Genomic DNA, 22,720 nt, shown 5'->3' with positions numbered 1-22,720 from the left:
TAGGCTCTCTGTGGCTCTAGTCCATCTCTCTTACAATAACCTTTCTCCCATGATTGGTGTCCAGCATTAGGAAGAGATGTGGTTATTCCAGACTTCTTCCATTTAAGAACTATGAAGACAGCTGTGCTCTTGGAAACCTTCAGTGCTGCAGGAATTATTTTTTTGTCTTCTCCTGATCTGCTCCTTGACACAATCCTGTCTATAAGCTTGGTAGGCAATTCCTTTGACCTCATCATTTTGCTCTGATAGACATTGCCAATTATGGGACCTACTATAGACAGGTGTGTGCCTTTCCTAATCGAGGCCCAATCAATTGAAATAAATAACAAGGTGTAGAAACATCTCAACGATGATTAACAGAACAGAATGCACAGATTGTTTAAATACTTGTGTAAATTGATATTTCAATTTTTTATTTTAAATTAATGTGCAAAAAAACTCATTCTAGGGTATTGAGTGTTGCTTGATACTCATGTAAAATAAATCTGAATGATTTTAGCACAAGGCTGCAACAGAACAACATGTGAAGAAAGTGAAGGGGTCTGAAAATTTTCTGAATCCACTGCATTCAATTTAATAATTAGTCCATCATGGAATACCTTATCATAGCCTATTTGGTAATGAAGAATCTGGAAAAAAAATACATCCATCACTTCAATTAACTCAAAATAAAAGTCCAATGGTAGGGGCTAAAATACGAGAAGAATATTATTTAACTAAACAACAGAGGAATGAACAGAGAGGTGAAAGCAACCTTTCAGTACAAAGCACTTACATCCTATTTTAGCTCAATTAACAGTGTTTTGTAGTGTGGCTCCCTCACTTACCCATCTCAAAAAGCCCCTAAACCCTTCCTTCCAGGTGTTGTATAAAAGGAGCTGGCCACCACTACTCAGAGAGCCAGAGTTGGCGCATGACGTTGATGGTGTACTCGCAAAAGTTCATATTGATTACATTCCCTAAAAGGCTTATATAATCAGTCAATATTATTCTTATTTGCTTTGTTGGTGAGGAAGGTTGTCTAATCCTGCCAACTACGCTAAATTATCTATCTATCTATCTATCTATCTATCTATCTATCTATCTATCTATCTATCTATCTATCTATCTATCTATCTATCTATCTATCTATCTATCTATCTATCTATCTATCTATCTATTCCTTCCAACTACGCTAAATTATCTATCTATCTAATACACGGTATATAACTGTAGTATTAAAACTCTTGAAAAAAGCCCTTGAGCTAATATCTGAACCAAACAACTTATCTATTTTATGAACCACCATTTTGCATATATAGGCTACAGTCTATCTGAGCCGTTGCATGGCATACTCATATACAACCTGGAACATTTTAGAGTAACATATTGGCATAAACATACTTCTTTAGAATGTAGCAAAGGAAAACTCACCTTGACAATGGAAGATCATGTAAATTCCTCACACAGGATTCACATCTGGCAATCAAACGGAGGTCCCTATAGAGGTAAGGAAGCATTTATAACTTCTCCAGCACAATAGTGACCACCCTCAGCCTAAAGAACTGCTTTGTTCATAAAACATCAGTAAATACAAAGAGCTCTTTCTTTATTGCTTTGCCACCTTGACATTTTACAAAATTTAAAACAAACAGAAAATTCATTACGATGTATCTGGAAAGTGAGAGTTCAAAAGCCTAAATGAGGGCATGCACCTACAGTGGGATAATGTCTTACTAACAAGAGGGTGGGACTTAAATAACTTTCTATCGCTCTTTCACATAACCTCACTGAAGTTATGGTCATAGTAGTGGTGATTTTCTGAAGAGAGTACATTTTTCATCTGGTCCCAGAAAAATGGCTGTGCATGGGGATTTTTTGGCCAGCGAAGTACTGTCTTTCTGCAGAGCATTTTCCTCATTTGTAAATATTTGGATTTATGAATGGCCTCATTCAGAAGGACCAATACAACAACATCTAGCTTCTCATCCAGGAGTCGCTGCTGTGCCATGAAGAAGGCTTGCCGTGCCACTCCACTCACTGATTGTCCATTGGTCAACACAAAGACAGTTTTCTTACTCTTATAGACAGCATCACACAAGTTCTGTATGTAGGATGAACCCACAATCCAATCCCGTTCTTCCAGGCACAACTTGAACCTCTTCCTTCCTTTCTCTTCCAAGTTTACCCTCAATTCATTGTAAACCCAGTCTGCAACTGCTTTTTTGTTTGAGTCAAAGGTTACAAATGCATCGTACTCACTATTGAATGTGGGGAGTGAGGAGTAGCCCTTCAGCCCTGCCCATATCACATGGAAAACATACCAGAAATCCCAACCAAAAATCTTTTTTATAAGTGGTAGACAAATGAACGTAAGGGTCAAAAGAAAGCTAGACATGAATGCACAATTGCCATAGACATCCTGACAAGATCGGGGGTCTATGGACAGAACATCCTGGTCTAACTTTGACTGAGGAAATCCACATTTCATATCTTTGGTGAGGTGGGGCAGACTGATATGAGTTTTCTTGAGAAAGTCAATAAACCAAGAAGAGTCACAGGTGCAGGTAATTGGGTTGGCATTTATGACTAATTCAATGAGGTTGTCTTGAAGCTTAGAGGGAAAGTTCTGAGGATCAAGGATCTTGAGGAAGTTGTGGCTTAGGTTCAGCCAACGAAGTTGGGGAGTACTATAAAAAAAAGCTCCAGAGAGGTTTTGAATCTTATTGTAACTAAGGTCCAGGACTGAAAGTTGTTCTCCCAGACTTGTGAATAAATCAGGCAGCACTGACAGAAAATTGTAGCTGATATTCAGGTGGTTGAGGTTCACCAGACTACTGAGATTTATCCAGGGAAAATATTCCAGATGGTTACTATTGACTTGAAGAACCTGTAATGTCTTAGGGAGATTGGTCAGAGCTTCTGGAGGAAAGGACCTCATTTGATTGTTGCTGAGGTCCAGGAAGATGAGTTGGGATAACTTGGAAAAAAAATGGAGATAGCGGTTACTACTGCCATCCCACATAAGATCTAGACGGTTACCCCCAAAATAAAGGTACTTGAGAGAGTTACTATATATCATGGTGGAAATCCGAACACCGATGTTGTTGTCAGCCAAACTTAAACGTTCAAGAGCACCAAGATTGAAGATGAAATTAAAACAATGACCCATTCCTCGCATTAGAAAGTGATACTCATTGTGAGTAAGGTCAAGCACTTTCAAAGAGTTATTCAGCTCCTGAAATGCATTGTCATAATACAAGTCAATCCGATTGTATGCAAGGTTAAGGTACTGAACTTTCTTTAGTGGAGAAAATTGATTTCCATTTGGAGCCTGGCTGATGTAGTTAGATGACAAGTCCACACAGATGGCTTCCTCCATGCCCTGAAAAAGGCCTGGCTCCAGGGACATGATGTTATTCTGAGACAAGTCAAATGTCAGGTTTTGCTTACAATACTCATACTGATATGGTGATAGGACTGTGAACTGATCATCGTTCCAGTTTAGTTCAGTGTCTTGTTTATTTTGATTTGGGAGCAGCTCAACATTAGACAAGCCAACCCTGGCCTTTGGGGACATATGTTCAGGCTGATGAGTCACTGGAGAGCACAATGGTGGGAAAGCCACAATGTTCTGGGAAAGACCCACTTTTTTCATTTTAGGAAACTGTTTGAAGACACTCAGGTTCACTCTGTTAATAAAGTTCATCCGCAACTCCATTTTCTCAAGGTTTTTCAGGTTTGCAATGGGTTCCAGACTTTTAGTCTCCAAGGTTTGGAAGAAGTAACCACTGAGAAGCAGCACTTCCAGAGATCTCATAAACTTGAAAGAAGTAGAAAGATTAAGGGTTGGGAACATTGTGAGGGGCTCATAATTGTAAAGCAAGCTAAGGATTTTAACTGTCTTCAGGGATTCAAAAAATGTTCCATTGCTTATGGCATAAGCTAGAAGGTTGTCAGAGAGTTCTAGACGAGAAAGTTTGACTAGAGGATCAAAAAGGCCATTGGGCACAGTTCGCAGAGAGTTTCCCCGCAGACTGAGGTAATGCAGATTTTCCTGGTTTTGAAATGTATTGGAATCAATCTTCATGGAAGCATTGTTGGGGCAAGGGAAGCAAGGTTGTGCTGCATGGTCACACCTTTGACAGTTCCACTCAAGATTCAAGTACCTGAGGTTGGTGAGGTTTGCAAAATCTTCAAAGGTGATTCGTTCAATCTTGTTCTCTCGAAGGTCCAGCATCTCCAGATTGTTCGGAAGATTTTGAGGAACTGCAGTAATATTGTTAAAGATAAGAGACAGATTATGTAGATTCTTCAGATCCCTCATTGTGTCCTCCTCCATGAAGAAACTTGTTTGACAAGGATTGGCATAGTAGCAGTTCTGTCCTAGATAGAGGAGTTCAAGTCTGCTGAGGCCAGAAAAGTTAGAATATTGAAGATGGAAAATGTGGTTGCGCTCCAAGTATAATGAGACCAGACTTTCTGGGAATTTTGGGAGTGATGTAAGACTGTTACCAGACAGGTTAAGGTTCATCAGACGTTTCAGCTTAACAAAGGCATTCCGCTCAATCACCATTTTGCAGTTTGGTATCTTTAAAGACCTTAGTGCCTGGGGAAGGCAGTTCCCTGCAATGCTAACATCGGAGAGGCTTGGAAGATCCCAGAAGTCATTGTTCTTTACCAGATGGATATCATTACCGTCCAGGTTCAAGGAGATCACATTGTTTGAATTTATCGTAGGGACTTTTCTTAAGTGCCTTTCACTGCAGTCAACGACGGTGGAATTTAGACTGTCATCACAGGGGTAGAACTGAGGAACAATGGTGTGGTGAAGAGGCAGAAAAATACTGACAAGAAACCAAGTGGATGAAGGCAGATGCCTCATTTTAGCCTAAAAACAAGAGCAGAAAAGTTTTAGAGAATGCAACAAAATAAATTTTAATCCATAAAAACAATATTTATTAATCAAGGTTAAACTTCATTAAAGATTCTAACTTTTATCTTACTTGTATGAAAATGTTGTGTCAACATCGATAGAAAGAGGCAAATTAAAGACAAATCTGTTTTGTAAATATACACATACACACAAAAACTCAACAATGCCCTATGAATGACACACACACAGCTGGTTAATCTCTAGCACTTTTAACCACAAAAGTGGCGTATGAATAACACAACTCGTCATTCTCTTAGCATTTCAAGAGGCATACTTATTATCGGCACGAACAACATAAGATGTTTAAATATCAACATACGATGTTTAAATATATCTAAGAAGTAAATATTACTTTATTCTCTAGGAATATATTCAAACATACAAAGGCTCAACATCCTTGGCTATAGGCCATTTATCAACCAAGAATGCCTTACTTTACGTCCTGTTCCCTACTATTGGGTGGAGCTCATACCCTCAGCCCTTAAAAAAACCTCTCAGCACGGAGCGTATAGCAAACTTCCTGCTGCTCCAGGTGCTTTAAAAATATCTACTTTATTACTTCAATTACTCTAGACATGAAGCCAAAGCAAAGAAAGTTAAAAGCAGTATGGTATTTATTACATGAATACAGTAATCCCTCGCTACTTCACGGTTCACTTTTCGCGGATTCACGACTTCGCGGATTTTATATGTAAGCATATCTAAATACATAACGCGGATTTTTCGCTGCTTCACGGGTTTCTGCGGACAATGGGTCTTTTTACTTGCTTCCTCAGTTGGTTTGCCCAGTTGATTTCATACAAGAGATGCTATTGGCGGATGGCTGAGAAGCTACCCAATCAGAGCACGCAGTTAAGTTCCTGTGTGCTGCTGATTGGCTCAGCGACGGAGTGTTGCATTAACCAGGAAGTCTCATCTCACTCATTCATCATTAACGTGCTAATGCTTCAGGGGCCGTGTCCAAGCACCAACAGAAGATGCAAATGATTGCAGAAAAGGTCAAAGTTTTGGATATGTTGAAGGAAGGGAACAGCTACACCGCTGCAGGACATCGATTCTCTTTATTTAAAAAGGAGGAAAAGCATATAAGATCTACGGCGGCAGTGTCCTTTAACCAGGGTGCAAAACGAGTTGCAAGTGGACGTGATAAGGCAGTAGTCTGGATGGAATCTGCTTTAGGAATCTTTGCAACAAGGTCGACGACGTCATGACCGCCTACAAGCTGCTACGTGTACTTCGTTATACAGTAAGTGTAAACTTATCTACCGATTTCATATTGCTTAGCAGTTGTCCCTGTTTTTAATAGAGTAAATAAATGGTGGGTTGTAAACAATACAGGGAGGGTTTAAAAACGTCCAAATACACGTTAAATAATTAAATAAATATAGTGTCCCTACTTCGCGGAAATTCAGTTATCGCGGTCGGCCTTGGAACCTATCTCCCGCGATAAGTGAGGGATTACTGTAATACCAAATAGAACAAAAAATAATAGAAAATAAGATTGATAGTAAAGTCTGGATACATATATAGTCTTTAGAAAAAGCTTATGAAAAAGTAAAGATGTCAAGGATGAATGTCCCAGGGTGACATTGATCTAGCACTCGAAGTTGTTCATGAGATGTTTTGCCAACGATCAAATGGAAACGACCGCAAGTTGCCAGTGCCTTCTTCTGACGTCGCTCTCGCCCTCTTCTGATGTTTCTTTGTTCTCTTCTTCTGTCACTCTGTTCTCTTCGTTTAGTCCATCATATTTATTTTAAAATGCTACAGGAGTTTCGCAAGATTTTATTGCCACATGCACCTGATTGGCTGGCTGGCAATATGATGAATGAATTCACTCAAACTCTTTCATCAGTTCAAGTGTGTCTTTTTTCCCAAGCAATACAGTTTCTGATGTTTTACCAATCTCCTGTCTCAAGCTGTAAACTGGTTTGACAATTTCTAGTCCCACAGCATCTCCTTCTGTTAGCAGGCTGTAAAGTAATCAGATACAGCTTCATGGAATGTCTTCATTTCCCAAGCTGTAAACCAATTTAGTCCTGGTGCAACAGATGTCACTGTGCTTTGATTACTAATACAATTCAGGAAAACAGATTACCTTTAATGTTAACCGTCCATGCAAGTGACCTGTATTGAAGTTCATCTGTTGTTTTATCTTGAGCAAAATGTAATGAAAATATAAACCAAAATTTACAGACTTTGCACACCACAACACTAAGGGATAGGTTTCATTTAATTTTTTGTTCTCCTTTCCGACTTTGACTTTGATTCCTTGTTTGTCCATGTTCTATGTTCGCTGGTGTTTCTTTTTGATTTCTGGTTTTGACCTGGCCTGGCCCTAACTACGATTCTCATTTTGCTTTACTATCTCCTGGTCTTTTCTTGTCTCTCTTAATTATCCCTGAAGACATTGTCTCATAACTAAGTAACAGAAGGTGTCAGTCAGGTTGATATACTGTATATCATATATCTGTAGCCATTGATGAATCGATAGACAACGCAGACAGGGTGTTACTGTGCATTTATGTCAACAGTTCTTTAATGGAGCAGAATTTAGAAAGGAACAGCAGGGATGTTAGTGGACATGAGGGTACCTGAGCACCGGCCCCTTTTAATCTAAGTGGTACTTTTGGGCCATTTGTACTTTGTTGTTGAATCTGAATTTCTGCATAGCCCCCTTATAGAAGCTAACTTTATGATCAAAGCAGCAAATACGGACTGATTGTTTTATTTCAGGCAGTCAGTACCTGCTGTTTTCAAACTATCTGCACATACCTGACTTTATAGATAACAGACATTTATAGACTGACGAAATGTTTTGTAAGATGGCTTGAGGCAGGGCTAGTTGTAGGGGAAAAACCTACTGGGGGCATATGAAATTGTGAGGGGGTGGTGAAATTTCAGTTGAAACAGAGCCAGTGCCTCTAACCAAATGTCATGTTACCTTCACGTTCAATCTCAATAAACAGTGCAGTAACTATGAACACTCTGTACTAAAATATAGCATTTTAAACCATTGTGATTCTTTATTTCATTGACCGAATATTTCATTATACTATTAATAAAACACAACTTAATACAATTACATCTTTGACTTGCTCCAACATTCATCTTCATTAACAGATAAAATGTATTAGTGCTGTGGTTGAAGGACTGACACACCGACACAAACAACAGTATTGGCCCTTGGAAAGATCATTTAATTAAATCTTTTCTAATGAGGACCGGACTGTCTCTCTCTATTGCCCTCAACAGACACACAGTGAATTACCTCAAGCTCCTCAAAGTTATCGCTGTCTTTGTGAGCTTTCCTAACAGTGCTGTCCATGTTCTCATTTTTTTTTGCAATCCCAACCTACCATGTGGCACCTTATACACAAATCCAGCCTCTGTGGTTTGCTTCCCTGCAGATTTTCAACTGTTTATTTCCATTGTGACAGGTGGCCAGGGCCATTACCTGGCCGGGACTTCAATGGAATGAAAGGACCAGGGGAAAGAGGATCCCTGGGGCAATACCACCCCTGGGATGCTAGAGGGCAGTTCACCTAGGCAGCTGTGGCACCACAAATTCCTGCAGGGCACGCTGGGAGCTGGAGTTTGTGCAGCCCTGTTGAACTCCTTGGGGACCACCACATGGAGCTCCAGAGGCCTATCATGGACTTCCACCACACCTGGGAGTAATTCTAGGTAACACCAATGAACCACCTGGAGCACTCCCAGGTGCTGAGTAAAAGGAGCCTGTCTGTGTGCAGGTTTAGGGAGCTGTATGCCCCCGGTATTCTACAAGTGGCACAGAGACACAAGTCCAAGGCAACACACGTTTATTTCTCATGGGGCAGTGCTTTTCCCCGCTCCCCACTACAGAGCACAGTACAAAAGTAATGCTCAGTTCCTTTTCCTTTCTTCTTTCTCTCTTTCTCTGGCACCTCCACTCCTCTCCCACCTCACTCTTTCCAACTCCAGCTCCCAGTGTGCCCTGCAGGAATCTGTGGTGCCGCAGCCACCCAGGAGGGCTGCCCTTTAGTGTCCCAGGAGAGATATTGCTCAGTGATCCTCTCTTTCCCGGTCCTTCCATTCCATTTGCATCACACCATACAGCTCAGAGTTACAAAAATATTTATAAATGTTAATTCAACATAAACAAGCATTAGGAGGAATATCATTTATAATACACAAACAATTGTGACTCGAAACAAAAATAATGTAACCAGTAAGCACTGATATGCTGAGAAATAAATGCCAACTACCAAACCTGCTGTTTTTATTCCTTCCTGCAGTGGTGAAATACAAAACTGAGTTAGAATGCACTGGACAGATGAGTGTTTATGTTGTGTTGGATTCACATGGCAGAAATTAAGAAGGTGAAATCATCTATTAGTGTGATGACCATCTGCCATGTTATCATACAAACACACCCTCAACATGAACTTGTAAAGCAAATGGCACCCACTGCCCGTCTAAGCTACCGTATTAAAGAGGTCGATCTCAAAAGTCTCACTGCGCCAAGCTGACAGTGTAACATAAAGAGAAATTACCGGCCATTTAACTCTGTGGGAGTCATGAGATGTACCGTTTTTATTGCCTTTTTCAAGGCAGTAGTGTTACAACATGCAGCAACTTTAATTTGCTAGGGGGTGCTTAATGTAGAATGCACACAGCTATCATCTTGTTCTTAAATAATTTAAGGAAGCATTATTTCCTATGCTTTGATGGTGCTTTAGCTCATGTTTCTATCATATTTATGTTCTTTTCTGTTTCTTAAGTTTATGTGTTAATGATCATTGTGCTTTTAAAAGAACTATGGCTTGACTTGATCTGGTAGCTTTCATTTTTCATCATGTTCACCTAATTTCTATGTGTTACACAATGACTCAGGCTCATCAGGCAATAACTGCTGTGTTTTTAAATAGAAGATTGCACCCTTTACCTTAATTCTGGTTTTGCTTTAACATATATTAATGTTTTATAGCTGTAAATACTATTCTGAAAATCGGGCAGTTGTGGTGACCGCATGGGACAGCGGCAGAATTTAGTTAGAAAACAAATTGGAAAATGAGTCGTAACCAAGGTAACAAGCAGAGAGTCAGAACCAGAAAGTCAGAACACAAACAGCCAAGGCTCAATGTGCATAAGAAAAATCACAGTGAAGTGTTATGATTGCCGCTGCGCACAGAAGTGGCAAAAAAGGTGAGGCCTTATTAGTGGTTCACAAAATCCATGAGGACCATTCTTCACCACGTTACCACTCTAGTTCTCCTGCTTTATTATCATGAAAGGGATAACTGTTCTTCCCATCATGCTATCAACATCATTTCACTCATCAGACTTTATCCTAGGGCTACCCGCTAAAAAAAAACTTTGAGGAAGAATACTTGTCTCATTTAACACCACCACCAACAAACTGGACATCCTTGTAGCCCTTCTCCAACACGAACCAATGAACAGAATCCACATTATCGCCAGCCTCACAATGACGATATGTGCTGTTTGCTTCAGCGGCTGATGACAACACCTCGTCTCAAAGAGACTTTCATGGAAACTACTAGCCACTGATATTGAGGACCAAATACCCGTGTGTACCGACAACTTGAATGGTGCATCAAGTCCTACACCTTTTAATCAAATTATTTTGGACGAATACTTTTTGATACTTGGTCTAGTATTTCTATAATTACGGATGAATGGCATAGGTCAGTTCCTTTGTTACAGTCTCGGCCTCTTGTTAAATCTTTCACTCTTGCTTCATCTGTGACCTGACATTTTCTAGACATGTACAGTGCCATTATGGCTCCTTTAGATGTTGCGCATTACTCTCTATCTCAAATACAACAACAACAACATTTATGTATATAGCACGTTTTCATACAAATGATGTAGCTCAAAGTGCTTTACAATTTGAAGAAAGAAAAATAGAAAAAATAGAAAAATTAGGCAATACTAATTAACAAAGAATAAAGTAAGGTCCGATGTAGCCAGGACAGAAAAAACAAAAGAAAAACTCCAGACGGCTGGAGAAAAAAACAAAATCTGCAAGGGTCCCAGGCCACGAGACCGCCTAGGCAAATATTCCATGTCACATACACAGCAAGCCACCCTGCTCTTTTAGGATGGGACGTTCTCACTATACATCATGTGACAATTGATCTAACTGACTGTTGTATGGTGCTTTATGACAATATCTTACCCGTTTTCTCAACATACCAGTAGTGGCCTCAGTTATAATGTTCTCACCAATGTCAAAAATCACAATTGCTGTTGCCCTACAAGGTAATGGACCTGGTATCTACTATCACAGTCAATATCTTGGTATTCTAGAACCACATCTGGCCTTCTCTGAAGAACCTGAAGTAGCTAAAACCCTCTCTTAAAGCTCTAATTCCAGATGTTTGACACGTGTCAACCCCTCAGAGCAGCCTGTATCCTTTGAGGTAGGTTGCCATTTGGGCCTTTTGTTTTCTATCATGGGCCACCTTCACGAAGGATAGCTGTCAGCTGTCACCTCTCTGTTTACTTCAGATGCAACACTTACTGATGTACAACTGGATGATAGTTTATCTGTAACAGAGAAAACTCAACTGGAGTATCTATTATGTAACTTTCACAACATTTTCAGTCCTAACTGACATAACTCTGGCAAAACTAAATTAGTCAAACATCACATCAGAGCAGGTAATGATGTGCATGTTGAACTTCTATTTTATCGTGCATCATGTCTAATACAAGCTTTGCTACAGCAGGAGATTACAAAACTCTCTAAAAATAACATTGCTAAAGAGTCCCACAGTTCTTGGTCAGCTCCTGTGGTCTTATTATGTAACAAAGATGGCACATACTGCTTTTCTGTAGATTATCGACATCTCAATATGGTAACAATTAAAGACTCACTTCCACTTGAATAGATGATCTGGTATTTGTATCTTTAATACTACAGAACCTGACAGCTGATCACTGGTAAATTCCTCTTGAACGCTAAATCAAGCTTTTCAGGTAGCATCTGTGTTTTGAGACAGAGCACAACACCGGCAAAAGCAGTTTCATGACCATCACATGAGGTTTATGCATTACAAACTAGGAGATTAAGTCTTAATTGAAGACTCTTCCCACGGCTGGAACAAACTGACTCCTTGTTGGGTTCGTCCATATGTGGTAGTTTGCCCTGTGACTCATCCAAAAGCTTTGGTTTTAGTAAACTTCTTCAATTCACTGCAGCCCACTTGTTAAAAATAGGGGACCACTGCCACTCACCGCATTATTATGGCACCTTCCAAATCCAGTGGTTTCAGCAGTGCCCACGCCATTAACACTCATAAAAACACCCACACTTGCTGAAGGCTCCCCATCCTCGTCTGGATTTCTACCTTTATCTTCCCCAGGCACTCAGAGGCCATAGCCAGCAGCCTTAAGTTCAGTTCGGTCCCAGTAGCTCCATCAGCTACCATGCTGTGGAAGAAAGAATTGTTGACCCGTAAAATGGAAGGAGTCAGAGTCTCACACCAGAAGAAATGTTCATAAGCTTTCTTTTATTGTTGCATACCTAGACTGGAGTGTCAGTAGCATGCGCGCTGACAGGAAAGAGTTCAGCTCTTTTATATCAGCTGATTGTGTGCAAACTTTACAAGTTCGTATAAAGGCAGATTAATGCATGAGCCTTTTAGGGCTTAAAATAGACGGCAGTTACAGATGAGTTCATAGCTTAGCTTATTCGTAAAACAGGAAGAACAGTTTATAAAAATACAGTACTGGTAAAGGCAGCTTTCTGGTAAAGTCAGATTCTTTTGAACTGCTCACACAGGTCAGCATCAGTAATATATGTTAAAGGTCACATATACAGTTTCTGAAAACTGTCAAGTACACATTTTCTTATAATATAAAAAGGACAGTTATCTGTAAACTGAAAATTTCCATTCCACAATGCATACAGGGACATCAGGTAACGCTGACAGCCCTAGAATTAGGACAAAATCTAGAGACGGCTCAAAGACAGTTTCCTCTTACGTTCTCATCACTTTTACTAATGATTTTGTTGTACTGATTTACTTTTATTGCATGATTTCCTTAATGGGGATGTCATTTTCTGTTCTCCACAAAAACAAAAAAACGTCACTTTCCTGTATTTTCTAGTTACTCTTTGCTGGTTCAATTTGTTGTTACTCTGCAGTGTACCATACTGGGCCAATGCTGCGTATTTGCACTGTATAACGTTTTTGGTTTTTCCTTCAGTTTATATCGGCTACGTTTTGTCACTTCTCAGGGAACTGGCTGACAGGTCAGAAATATCACAGCCAAGCTTTACTCCACCATGCCCACTATGCTGAAACCCACTAACGGACTGGCGAGGCACTACATCCAGTTTTCGTATTGTGTGGATGCATTTACATAAAACATAACATGCTCCTGACAAGGGTAAATTGTGTAGAAATGTGTGCCTGTCAGGTTTTATAATTTTTTGGTGTATGCATTTTCCTGTTTTTGTTGGCATAAGCACATTTTCATGCTCAAATCCATGGAAAGTTTTATAAATGAGGCCCCTGTTGAGAGGTTTTAACATAAGGAACACTTATCCTGCTACTATCTTGAGTACGATAGAAATATCAGCTTAAGCCAATTTCACATTACCCAACTTCTAGTTATGGAGTATGTCAGATTTACTGGTCACAGTGGCTGATCTTGTCACTAGACAATATCCATAAAACGAGAGTTATTTGCTGGCCATGTCACATTTACCGATCACATGATGACTTTCCAGCACATTAATGATTACTCCTTTACCTTATTGCCAATAACGCGCTGCCTGGTGGCAATGTATGAACGGTTAACAAGTACAAGAACTTCAACCGCAATCTCAGTCCTTTCTTTTTTTTCTTTTCCATTTTGCCATGGTGCATGAAACATGAGACATCAGACAGACAAGCTTCTCTTCTGTTTTGTGAGGTCCAAAGCCTACATATTCCATTTTCCTTGTTGTTGTATAATATGCAACATTATAAATTAGAATTAGAATTCTAGAGGAACATTTTCAGGTCATGCACACAAATAAAGACAGAATCAAACAGGATTAGTTGGACAGAGTTGCGGGGTATGTCAAATTATGCGACTGTCTACATGAGAGCCTGCCACCAACTGCCTCCGACTCACTAAGATTATGTAAATAAAGGTGTTGACTGAAAATTGCTGTAAAAGTCATGTCATGTGATATGGCCTTTACACCCTTATACAGAGTACAGTGAAATGTTTTGGGCAATTTTCAAGGGGTATTGAGAGATTGGAAAGGGTGATCAAAACTGACCAGTTTTACGCAGTACAAAAGCAAAGGAAGTCAGACATTTGGAGTGGACATTCACTGGTTTGAAATTCAGAAAGAAAGCAGCTGAGCTATTTGGATTAGGGGTGCCGTAGTAGATGTCAGGGCTCAAAAAAGAACTGTAGTAATGGGCCTCACCTCAGCCTCACAACATAATAGCCTTTTTACAACACTGTAACTAACAACATTATCAGTGTGTATTTTATAACACTTAATCCAAATGCCAAACATTACACTTTTGCTCACCGGCACCCCTTCACTTCCTGGACTTTGTATGTCCGCTGATCAAGTAAGGACAGAGCTGTAAATAAATCTATATACTGTAAACAAGACTTCAGGGCTGGATGGAATCAGCCCCAGGGTGCTGAAATCATGGGCCAGCCAGCTCTGTGGTCTCCCTTTCCCTGGGTTGCTGAAGATTCCCCAGCTGTGGAAAACATCCTGGGTGGTTCCAGTGCCAAAGAAAGGGCATTTCAGTGATTCTAATGACTTCAGACCAGTTACTTTTACTTCATACATCATGAAGCCCTTTGAGAGGCTGGTCCTAAAACAGCTACAATCCCTGATTTTAGAAGATCTGCATCCTCTGCAGTTTGCCTATCAGGCACATAGGTATGGAGGATGCTCTGATCAACATGTTTCACAGAGCCTATTCCCACCTGGACAAAGCTGGCACCACAGTCAAGATAATGTTCTTTGATTTTTCTTGTGCCTTTAATACCATTCTGCCTCAACAACTTGGGAAAAAAGCTCAGGGCTTTGCATCTTGATGCCCCCACAATATCCTTTATCATGGACTACACATAAGCAAAAGATAGTAGTTTGTGAGGCTGACTATTTATCAGAAATGTTGGTGTGTAATACTAGAGCACCAAAGAGGACTGTCCTGCCCCCCTTCCTGTTTACCCTCTAAACAAAAGACTTCCAGTACAATACCAGTACTTGCCACCTACAGAACTTTTCAGATGACTCGTCCATTATAGACTGTATTAAGTCAGAGTACAAGAGGTCTGCAGAGGACTTTGTCTTGTGGTGCAGTAGAACCATCTGCAACTCAAAATCAGTAAGACAAAAGAGCTGGTGGTGGACTTCTGGCATGCCAAGGAGCCTCTGAGACCAGTCGCCATCAGGGGGAGGAGGTGGGAGTGGTGCAGAGCTCCAAGTACCTGGGGGTCCACACAAACAACAAACTGGACTAACAATACAGTAGCGCTGTATGAGAAGGGCCATAGCAAACTGTACTTGCTAAGGAGAGTCAGGTCTTTTGATGTTTGCAGCAAGCTGCTGGAAATATTCTAACAGTCCATAGTAGTCAGTGTGCTGTTCTATGCTGTGGTTTATTGGGAAAGCAACTTGAGCTTAAAAGATGGATGATGCCTAAATAAACTTATCAGGATAGTCTGCTTCATCACAGGACAAATCCTGGACACACTGGAAACTGCTATGGAAAAGAAGATGGTGGTAAAATTGGATGTCATCATGAAAAATCCTCTCCTTCCTCTCCAGGTGGCGCCCTCATGAAGAACTTTAAGCTACAGACTCATTCCAGGGGATCTTTTTTTCTTGATGTTATCAGGCAATTCAATACTTCCTCCTGACATCCCAAACTAAATGCTGACACTCTTTAAAGTTAATTTTACAATTGGTGTACAATAATTGTTTGTTAATTATTGATTGTATTATTTATCCAGTGATTCTGAATCCTTGTTTTTTAGTTTCTGCTCCTTTATGTATCTAAATTTCTTCTTGGATTAATAAAGTTTATCTAATCCAATCCCCTGCATAGTTTAAACCTCACAGCTGGTGTATCGGAGTGTGATTTTATTAATGTATTAGCCACTGAAAAAGTGACAGATGTCAAGCTGCTGATGTCATTCTGCTGATTAAAGAATGTGATTCTCAAGTGCTGGAGTCGGAGAGCAGCGAATGCAAGTTTTCACTCCAACTAATTTCTTAACTTAATGGCAATCTTGTAAATTGATCTTCTCATTTACTCAAATGGATCACTCTAGCTGTTTGTCTGCAATTTTAGAAATTAGTAGTAATGTGACTTTCTCTTCTTTTGGTAATTTAGACAGGGACTTTCTGCTTACATCTTTTTTTGTATATATATATATATATACATATATATACTAGGGAGCTGTGCCCCCTACTCGCTTCGCTCGCCCACCCCACAACCCCCGCCCTGGGGGGCACGCTTCACGCTAGCCACTTTGCGTCTCTGCCACTCACCATTGTGAATGGGGGTGCTGAACGCACGCTAAGGAGATGCGGACGGATTAGCTGCTGGCTTGCTGCTAGCTGCTACCGAGCTGCGTGATCTGCATGTCGTGCTGCACGACAATCATTTAAAAGCCTGTACAGCAGCTGTCTGTCCTTTTGTCTCACTTCCTTGTCTCACGGGACGTTAAAGTGTCTCCGAGAAATTGTTTGTAATTAGGGCGTGACGTGCAACTAGTCTGGCGGGACTTCAAAGTGTCTTTCCAAGATAATCACGTCTCGACCCAAGATTTTTTATAAATATAGTGTACTGTATATATATTTATATTTACTTCGTTTTCATTCACTTGCTTATGAAGAATGTTCAGATTTTACTTGTTTCTTTTTATTTAAAGGTAATTCATTGTGAGCTTCAAGCAATAATTGGTGTCATTTTTGCACTAACTAGCTTCTTTTTACAAGAAAGTAGAAAAATAAAATGGAAAAAGCTGCAGAACTTAAGGGTTCTTATCTCTCCCAGTCAATTTGATTGATTTTTTACAATAGCAATAAAGTATAAGTGGGAAGAAATTTCAGAATCGGAACACATTTTCAGGCACGTGAGATTAGGAAGCATCCTTAACGCTCTACGCAGGTAAGCACAACCACCTGGGCCGAGAAGTGGCACTCATGTTAACACAGTCTCTCTTTCCATCTATAGCTCAGGGAAACCTTGAACAGAAGGTGAGTGAAGTCACTTCTGGGTTCATGTCATTAGGATGGGAATCAGTGCTACAAAACCAACGGGGACCACATGGAGGCAGTCAGTTTGTTAACCACCAACAACTGAAGCAGAACACTCAGATGCACAGCTTTCTTTTCTTGTTTAAGCACCCTTGCTATTTATTTTAGATCCTTTTCCCACCTTTCCTTTGGATTAAATTGGGGCCCACTGGTTCCCCAACACTGCTCTTGGCTCCAGGTCTGTTAATATTGCAACGCATAAGGAGCAGAACATCCCATTATAGGGTGAGACTTTTGAACTCTTTTGAGACCCTCCCCAATGGGACTGCTGTGTCTGTTGAGGGTTGCTTGTCCATTACCGAAACATCTACAAGCTGACCGCAGCCACACACAAAGAGCCGATTGCCCAATAGATGATGCAGGAAGCATTATAACTTGGCCACTGACCCGGCCCTGACCCTGTCTACTTGCTGCGTCCATGTATAATAGAGTAGTAGATCCCGCTACAATAAATAACTATGCTGTTCCTGTTTCGACTTGAATAAAGCTGGTTTTGCTAAAGTACTGAGACTCCGCCTCGTCTTTGGGGTACAAGACACCGACTCACGCGTCACAATACACAAACCAAAACACAGCAGTTGGCATATAATAATTTATGTTATTAATTTATATTTATTATTTAATTTATAATTAAACTGGTTGAAGCAAAAGCCTGCAGCCACTATGATCCTCTAGGACCACCCCGAGGTTGAGCCATAAACTATAACTCAAATCATGCCGACAGATGCCTTGAGGTATCTGGTGGGGGATTTTGGGTTCTTTGCAATTTTTTCAGAGTGTAAAACAGTCTGCTTATTGGGTGAATTTGCTGAGACGCCCACTCCTGGAACGATTGTCAGCTGCCTTGAAAGTTCCCCATTTGCTAATAATCCTTGCTCAGACAACCCTGTCAACATTGATAAACAGTAGCTATTGCTTCCTGAGATCTTTGTAGATGTGCACCGTGTTACCAAAAACCTGCATGCAAAAGACCAAACTGGTCAAGGTTCTGTTTTAAATGAAGGTGGAGGGAGTAACGTCTTTAACTTCAGGTCGTCAAAGTATTGGATTAGCAGCACTTGGCTCCAATCACCTTCTTCAATAATGTGGAAGCACTAAGGGTGGACTTTTCACAAATGACTGACACCCAATGGCTTATATTTTAATGAATAAATAAAGGCAAAGTAAAATCTGTTATATGTGTTTGTCACTTGAAGTTAGATTTATCTAATTCTAGTTCTTGGTACAGACTAGACAATTGTTAATTATATCCTGATATTTAAAAACATAAAGTATAGAAAAGTATATTCTTAAAGTTGATGATTTGCACACATTCAAAGAGAATTGTGAGCATACATGAAAATAAGTATTATATTATAGTGCATGTTAATATACCAAGGGTTAAATCACAAAAAGGCCCAGCCCTGTATATTTTTATTTTTCTTAGCAAGCTGGAAACCACCAATATTTCATGAGTGAAGGTCAGGCATGTGGAGAGAGGGGCTGACAGGCAGACTCCACTTCCCGTGAGCTGACAACTAGAGATAATGGTGGCATAAACTGGACGGGTTCAAGGTGGGAAGAGGGCCTGCCAGGTGCCCATGATGGATAAGATAGAGTGCTACACTCATTATGCTGGGAAATATTGGGTAAACTAATTAGAGGCAAGACCAGAATAACGGGAAGTTGGAGTCAGATAGTGAGTGAGATAAACTTTTGATTGTAATAAAAGTAAAGTAGCCGAGTTGCTAATTGCTCATTTCATTTAAATTGAGACCGTGTGTTCACGCAATAAAGCTTCATTCTTCCTGCACATCCTGAGGTCTCCGAGCGCCGTCTTTGAGCAGCGTGTTTCTGCCACAACAAAGGCGGTACACTTACTTTTTTCTGTGACTGCAGATATATAGTATACTGCAGTGCAAATCATTTATGGTTAATAAAACATATGGATAATATTCTCAGAAAAAGAAACTCTACAATCTAATTGCAATTTGTCTTGGATGGATGAAAGCACTAACAAGTCATATAGTTAAATACCAAGTTTCATTACCAGCAGGGACTGTCTTCTAATTAGAAGACCGGTTGGAATGAAAACCTGTAGCCACTGCAGCCCTTCAGCACTGTCGTCTTCGATGGTTATTTTATGACTTCTGGATCGGTGGGTCAATAGAAAAGAAGGTATTTTAGAGTGCCAAACAATCCTTTGGCAAAAAATGAAGAAATACATTAAGATATCTTAATATCTTTAAAGAAAGAAACTAAGGAAGTAATCAGAAACCTTTCCTGTTAAAATGCCTGAAATCTGTTTAGGTGTACAGGCAGTGCTAATGATCAATGACATCATGTTGTAGGTTCAACCGAAGTGACTAATTGATACAGAAACTGAGAATAAAACTGGGCAAGAGACCGCCATACTGAAAAGTGGATATTGCAATAGATCTTACAACTTGGCAAAAGTGAGCACAGCTACAAGAAACAAGGTGGTCACTTTGCATCGTACAAGGCCTTTCCAAAGCGGACATAAACAGATGAGCAAGGCTGAGCAAACGAGAAATACGTCAGGCATACCTCTCTTTAAAATCGGAAGATGTCCAATACCACTACAAGCTCAGAGCTGACAAAAACCACTGGGACCCTGGTACGCTCATCTACGGTCCAGAAAAGTCTGATCAGAAGCCATTCCTCAATGGTGGAAATAAAGCCATACGACTCACCTACGCAAGACAACACAACGACTGGGTGCTGACAAATGGCAGCAGGCAACAGTGAAGCACATGGGAGGTGCCCTCCTGGTTGGGGGATACATTACTGCAAACAGAGATGCTGATTTGATCAAAAGTGATGCACCCTTCACTGCTGAGAAGCACAATCAGATTCTTACCCAGCATACAATACCAACAGGGAGGTGTCTGATTGGACCCAAATTGATTTGGCTCTATGGCAATGTCCTCAAACACAGAGACAAGATCTTAAGAAAACTACCTGGAGTGAAAAGAGGAACAGGAAATCCTGGAGCAGCTGGTCTGGCCTAAATGGAGTCCTAATGTCAACTTCATGAAGCAAATCTGGGCTTACAAGAAGAATGGCAAAGTCTGCAGTGGTAGAGTGGCAAGCAAACAACCATGTGAGGACCTTCACAAACTGCGTGCTAAGAGAATTACTGCTGTCTTTAAAGCAAAAGGTGATCTCCCGAAATACTGATTTCATTTGTTTCTTTTTTTCTGTTTACTACACTTGCTAGGAATGTTTATTAATTCATAAAAATTATTCATGGCATTATTTCTGGAAATATTCCTGCTTTTCAGCATTTTTTCACAAGTGCCTAAAACTTTTGCACAGTACTGTATATTTATATAGGTTTATAGGTCTATTACTATCATGTGTAAACACACACACACACACACATATATATATATATATATATATATATATATATATATATATATATATATATTATATATAAACAACACACACACACACATATATATATATATATATACAGTATATTATTACAAGGAACGTTCAAAAAGTTTCCACGTATTTATATACTTTTGTTGGAAACGATGATTGGTCGAGTCTGAGAGTGTCATGTGACTAGTTCTGTCTGGCAAGCCGGCTGCCCTCACAGTTTAGTATAAGAGTTTTTACTCTGTGGTGAAGATGGCTGCGAAATTTATAAATTGCACCAAAGAGGAACAGCTTTCTGTTATACGGTTTTGGGGGCAGAAGGTGTGCCAGGAGCACAAATTCATCTCCGCATGTGTGCTCGGTATGGGGATAAAGTTCTCTCCTGTAGAGCTGTCTATAAGTGGATTGAAGTGTTCGAAAATGGCCGTACTAGTGAGACGGAAGCAGAGAGCTCTGGACGTCCAGCTACAGCCACGACCACGAGGAATGAAGAAAGAACCCTGATGTGAAAGCAGCGGTGCATCAGTGGCTACGCACTCAACCAAAAACATTTTTTCCTGATGGCATTAAAAAGTTGGTACGATGCTGGGAAAATTGAATCGTAAAAGGAAGGTGACTATGTAGAAAAGTGATGTTATTTGTGTTTGAAATTCGTAATAAATAGAGTTAAAAAAAAGTGCGAAAACTTTTTGAACGTTCCTATACACAATACACAGATACAGTATATATGATTACATACTGTACACTGTATAAATGTAGAGAGAGAGTGAAAGAGAGAGACAGATGGTAAAAAGAAAGACAACATCTTCTGGAATAGAAAACTTCTATATTTCCACAAAAAGTTATTAATTTTTTTATCCCTGTCACCAGTAATACAGCTTGTTCAAGGAGGCTTTGAAACTTTTAGCCCACATGATGGAGATGTAACCATTCCTGATCAGGCCACCTATTAAAAAAGGCCTTCATTCAGATGTTCAGATCACAGCAAGGCAAAGGCTTCAGTTCATTTTCTGGGTATTCCATAATGCCTTGTGTGACTGCGGACAGTTATGTCAAGTGTCCATGTTGCCAGGCACTGTGGATTATGCCCTGACAGCAGGAATGCTTTCACGATACCAGAAGGACAGATGCCTGTCCAAGATGTGTTTCGCCCTTGAATGGCCACAGAAATAGCAGGACAGACACATCAGCTCTGGTCCACTTGAGAGATCTGCCATCCAGACAATTGGTAAAATCGGTGGCAGACACAACAGCAGTAACAGAACGGTTAGGGGACTGGCTGTGTGCCACTGGCCTTAGAGGTTCTACTCACACATTAGCTGATCAGTCTGTCCCTCCCATTTCAAACACAGATCTTAAAATCAACTTCCACATGAAACATTCTTAAAGAGTCATAATTCACTTTCAAATTGATTTGTCGGAAAGAGTTTTAGCTTCACTATCCATCTGCCAAAGGGGTTGAAAAATACTTTTGCTTTAAATATAAAGTCATTCGACAGCTTTAAAAAAATGTAATAAAAATTACTTCTACACCTAGCCCCATTTCTAAATCACAAAACCCATGCGTGATCCACCTACTTGCATTTCCTGGAGCCTGCAGTAGAAAAAAGACCAGCGAATATCCAGTTTTCAGTCTTTGAGCATTTCTTCACAAATCTCCCAATGCTTGTCCAGGAAAGCTAGAGACTCCCACTTTAAGAGGCACTGCAGCAATACGAGACTCCACTCCACTCCAGCTGTATCCCCTTTGACTGTGTTGGAGGTGGTGGGGGGGGGGCACTGGTGATTCTCTGTCAACAGTCCCCATCCGACAGGAATAATTTTGGTCAAGGAGCTCATGCAGCACATGATTCATCAGCTGCTCCTGGCACATTTAATGGTCACAGTTATTACATTTGCAGAAGTAAAATGCTCTGTATTTCTGGTGAGTTCTTTCAATTCCTTTTGTAAGCTGCTATATCAGGAAATGAGATGGCCAGCATTTGCATCTCAAGTAGACAAGCAGACTCTGCTTACCTTGGTCTATGATTTTAACAGACCGCACTTGCAGTACAATTTCAATGGCAGGCATTGTCTGGCTTTGCTAGGATCCTCATACTCATCTGGACATACAG

The 22,720-nt window shown here is 40.3% G+C and overlaps 1 protein-coding gene across 1 annotated transcript; it reads right to left on the bottom strand.

The window, feature by feature from the left end:
• Nucleotides 1–1,567: 1,567 nt before the first annotated feature.
• Nucleotides 1,568–22,479, bottom strand: tlr9 (toll-like receptor 9). Its single transcript, XM_028824602.2, has 2 exons — nt 22,185–22,479; nt 1,568–4,870 (listed from the first exon to the last, which is right to left on the bottom strand). The coding sequence occupies exons 1-2, from the start codon at nt 22,188–22,190 to the stop codon at nt 1,757–1,759; spliced, it is 3,120 nt and encodes a 1,039-aa protein (XP_028680435.1). The 5' UTR covers nt 22,191–22,479; the 3' UTR covers nt 1,568–1,756.
• Nucleotides 22,480–22,720: the final 241 nt, after the last annotated feature.

This window comes from Erpetoichthys calabaricus, chromosome 18 (assembly GCF_900747795.2).
Source record: "Erpetoichthys calabaricus chromosome 18, fErpCal1.3, whole genome shotgun sequence".
NCBI lineage: Eukaryota > Metazoa > Chordata > Cladistia > Polypteriformes > Polypteridae > Erpetoichthys > Erpetoichthys calabaricus.
Note: the sequence above shows the minus strand (reverse complement) of the source record. Positions and strands in the feature narration are given on the sequence as shown.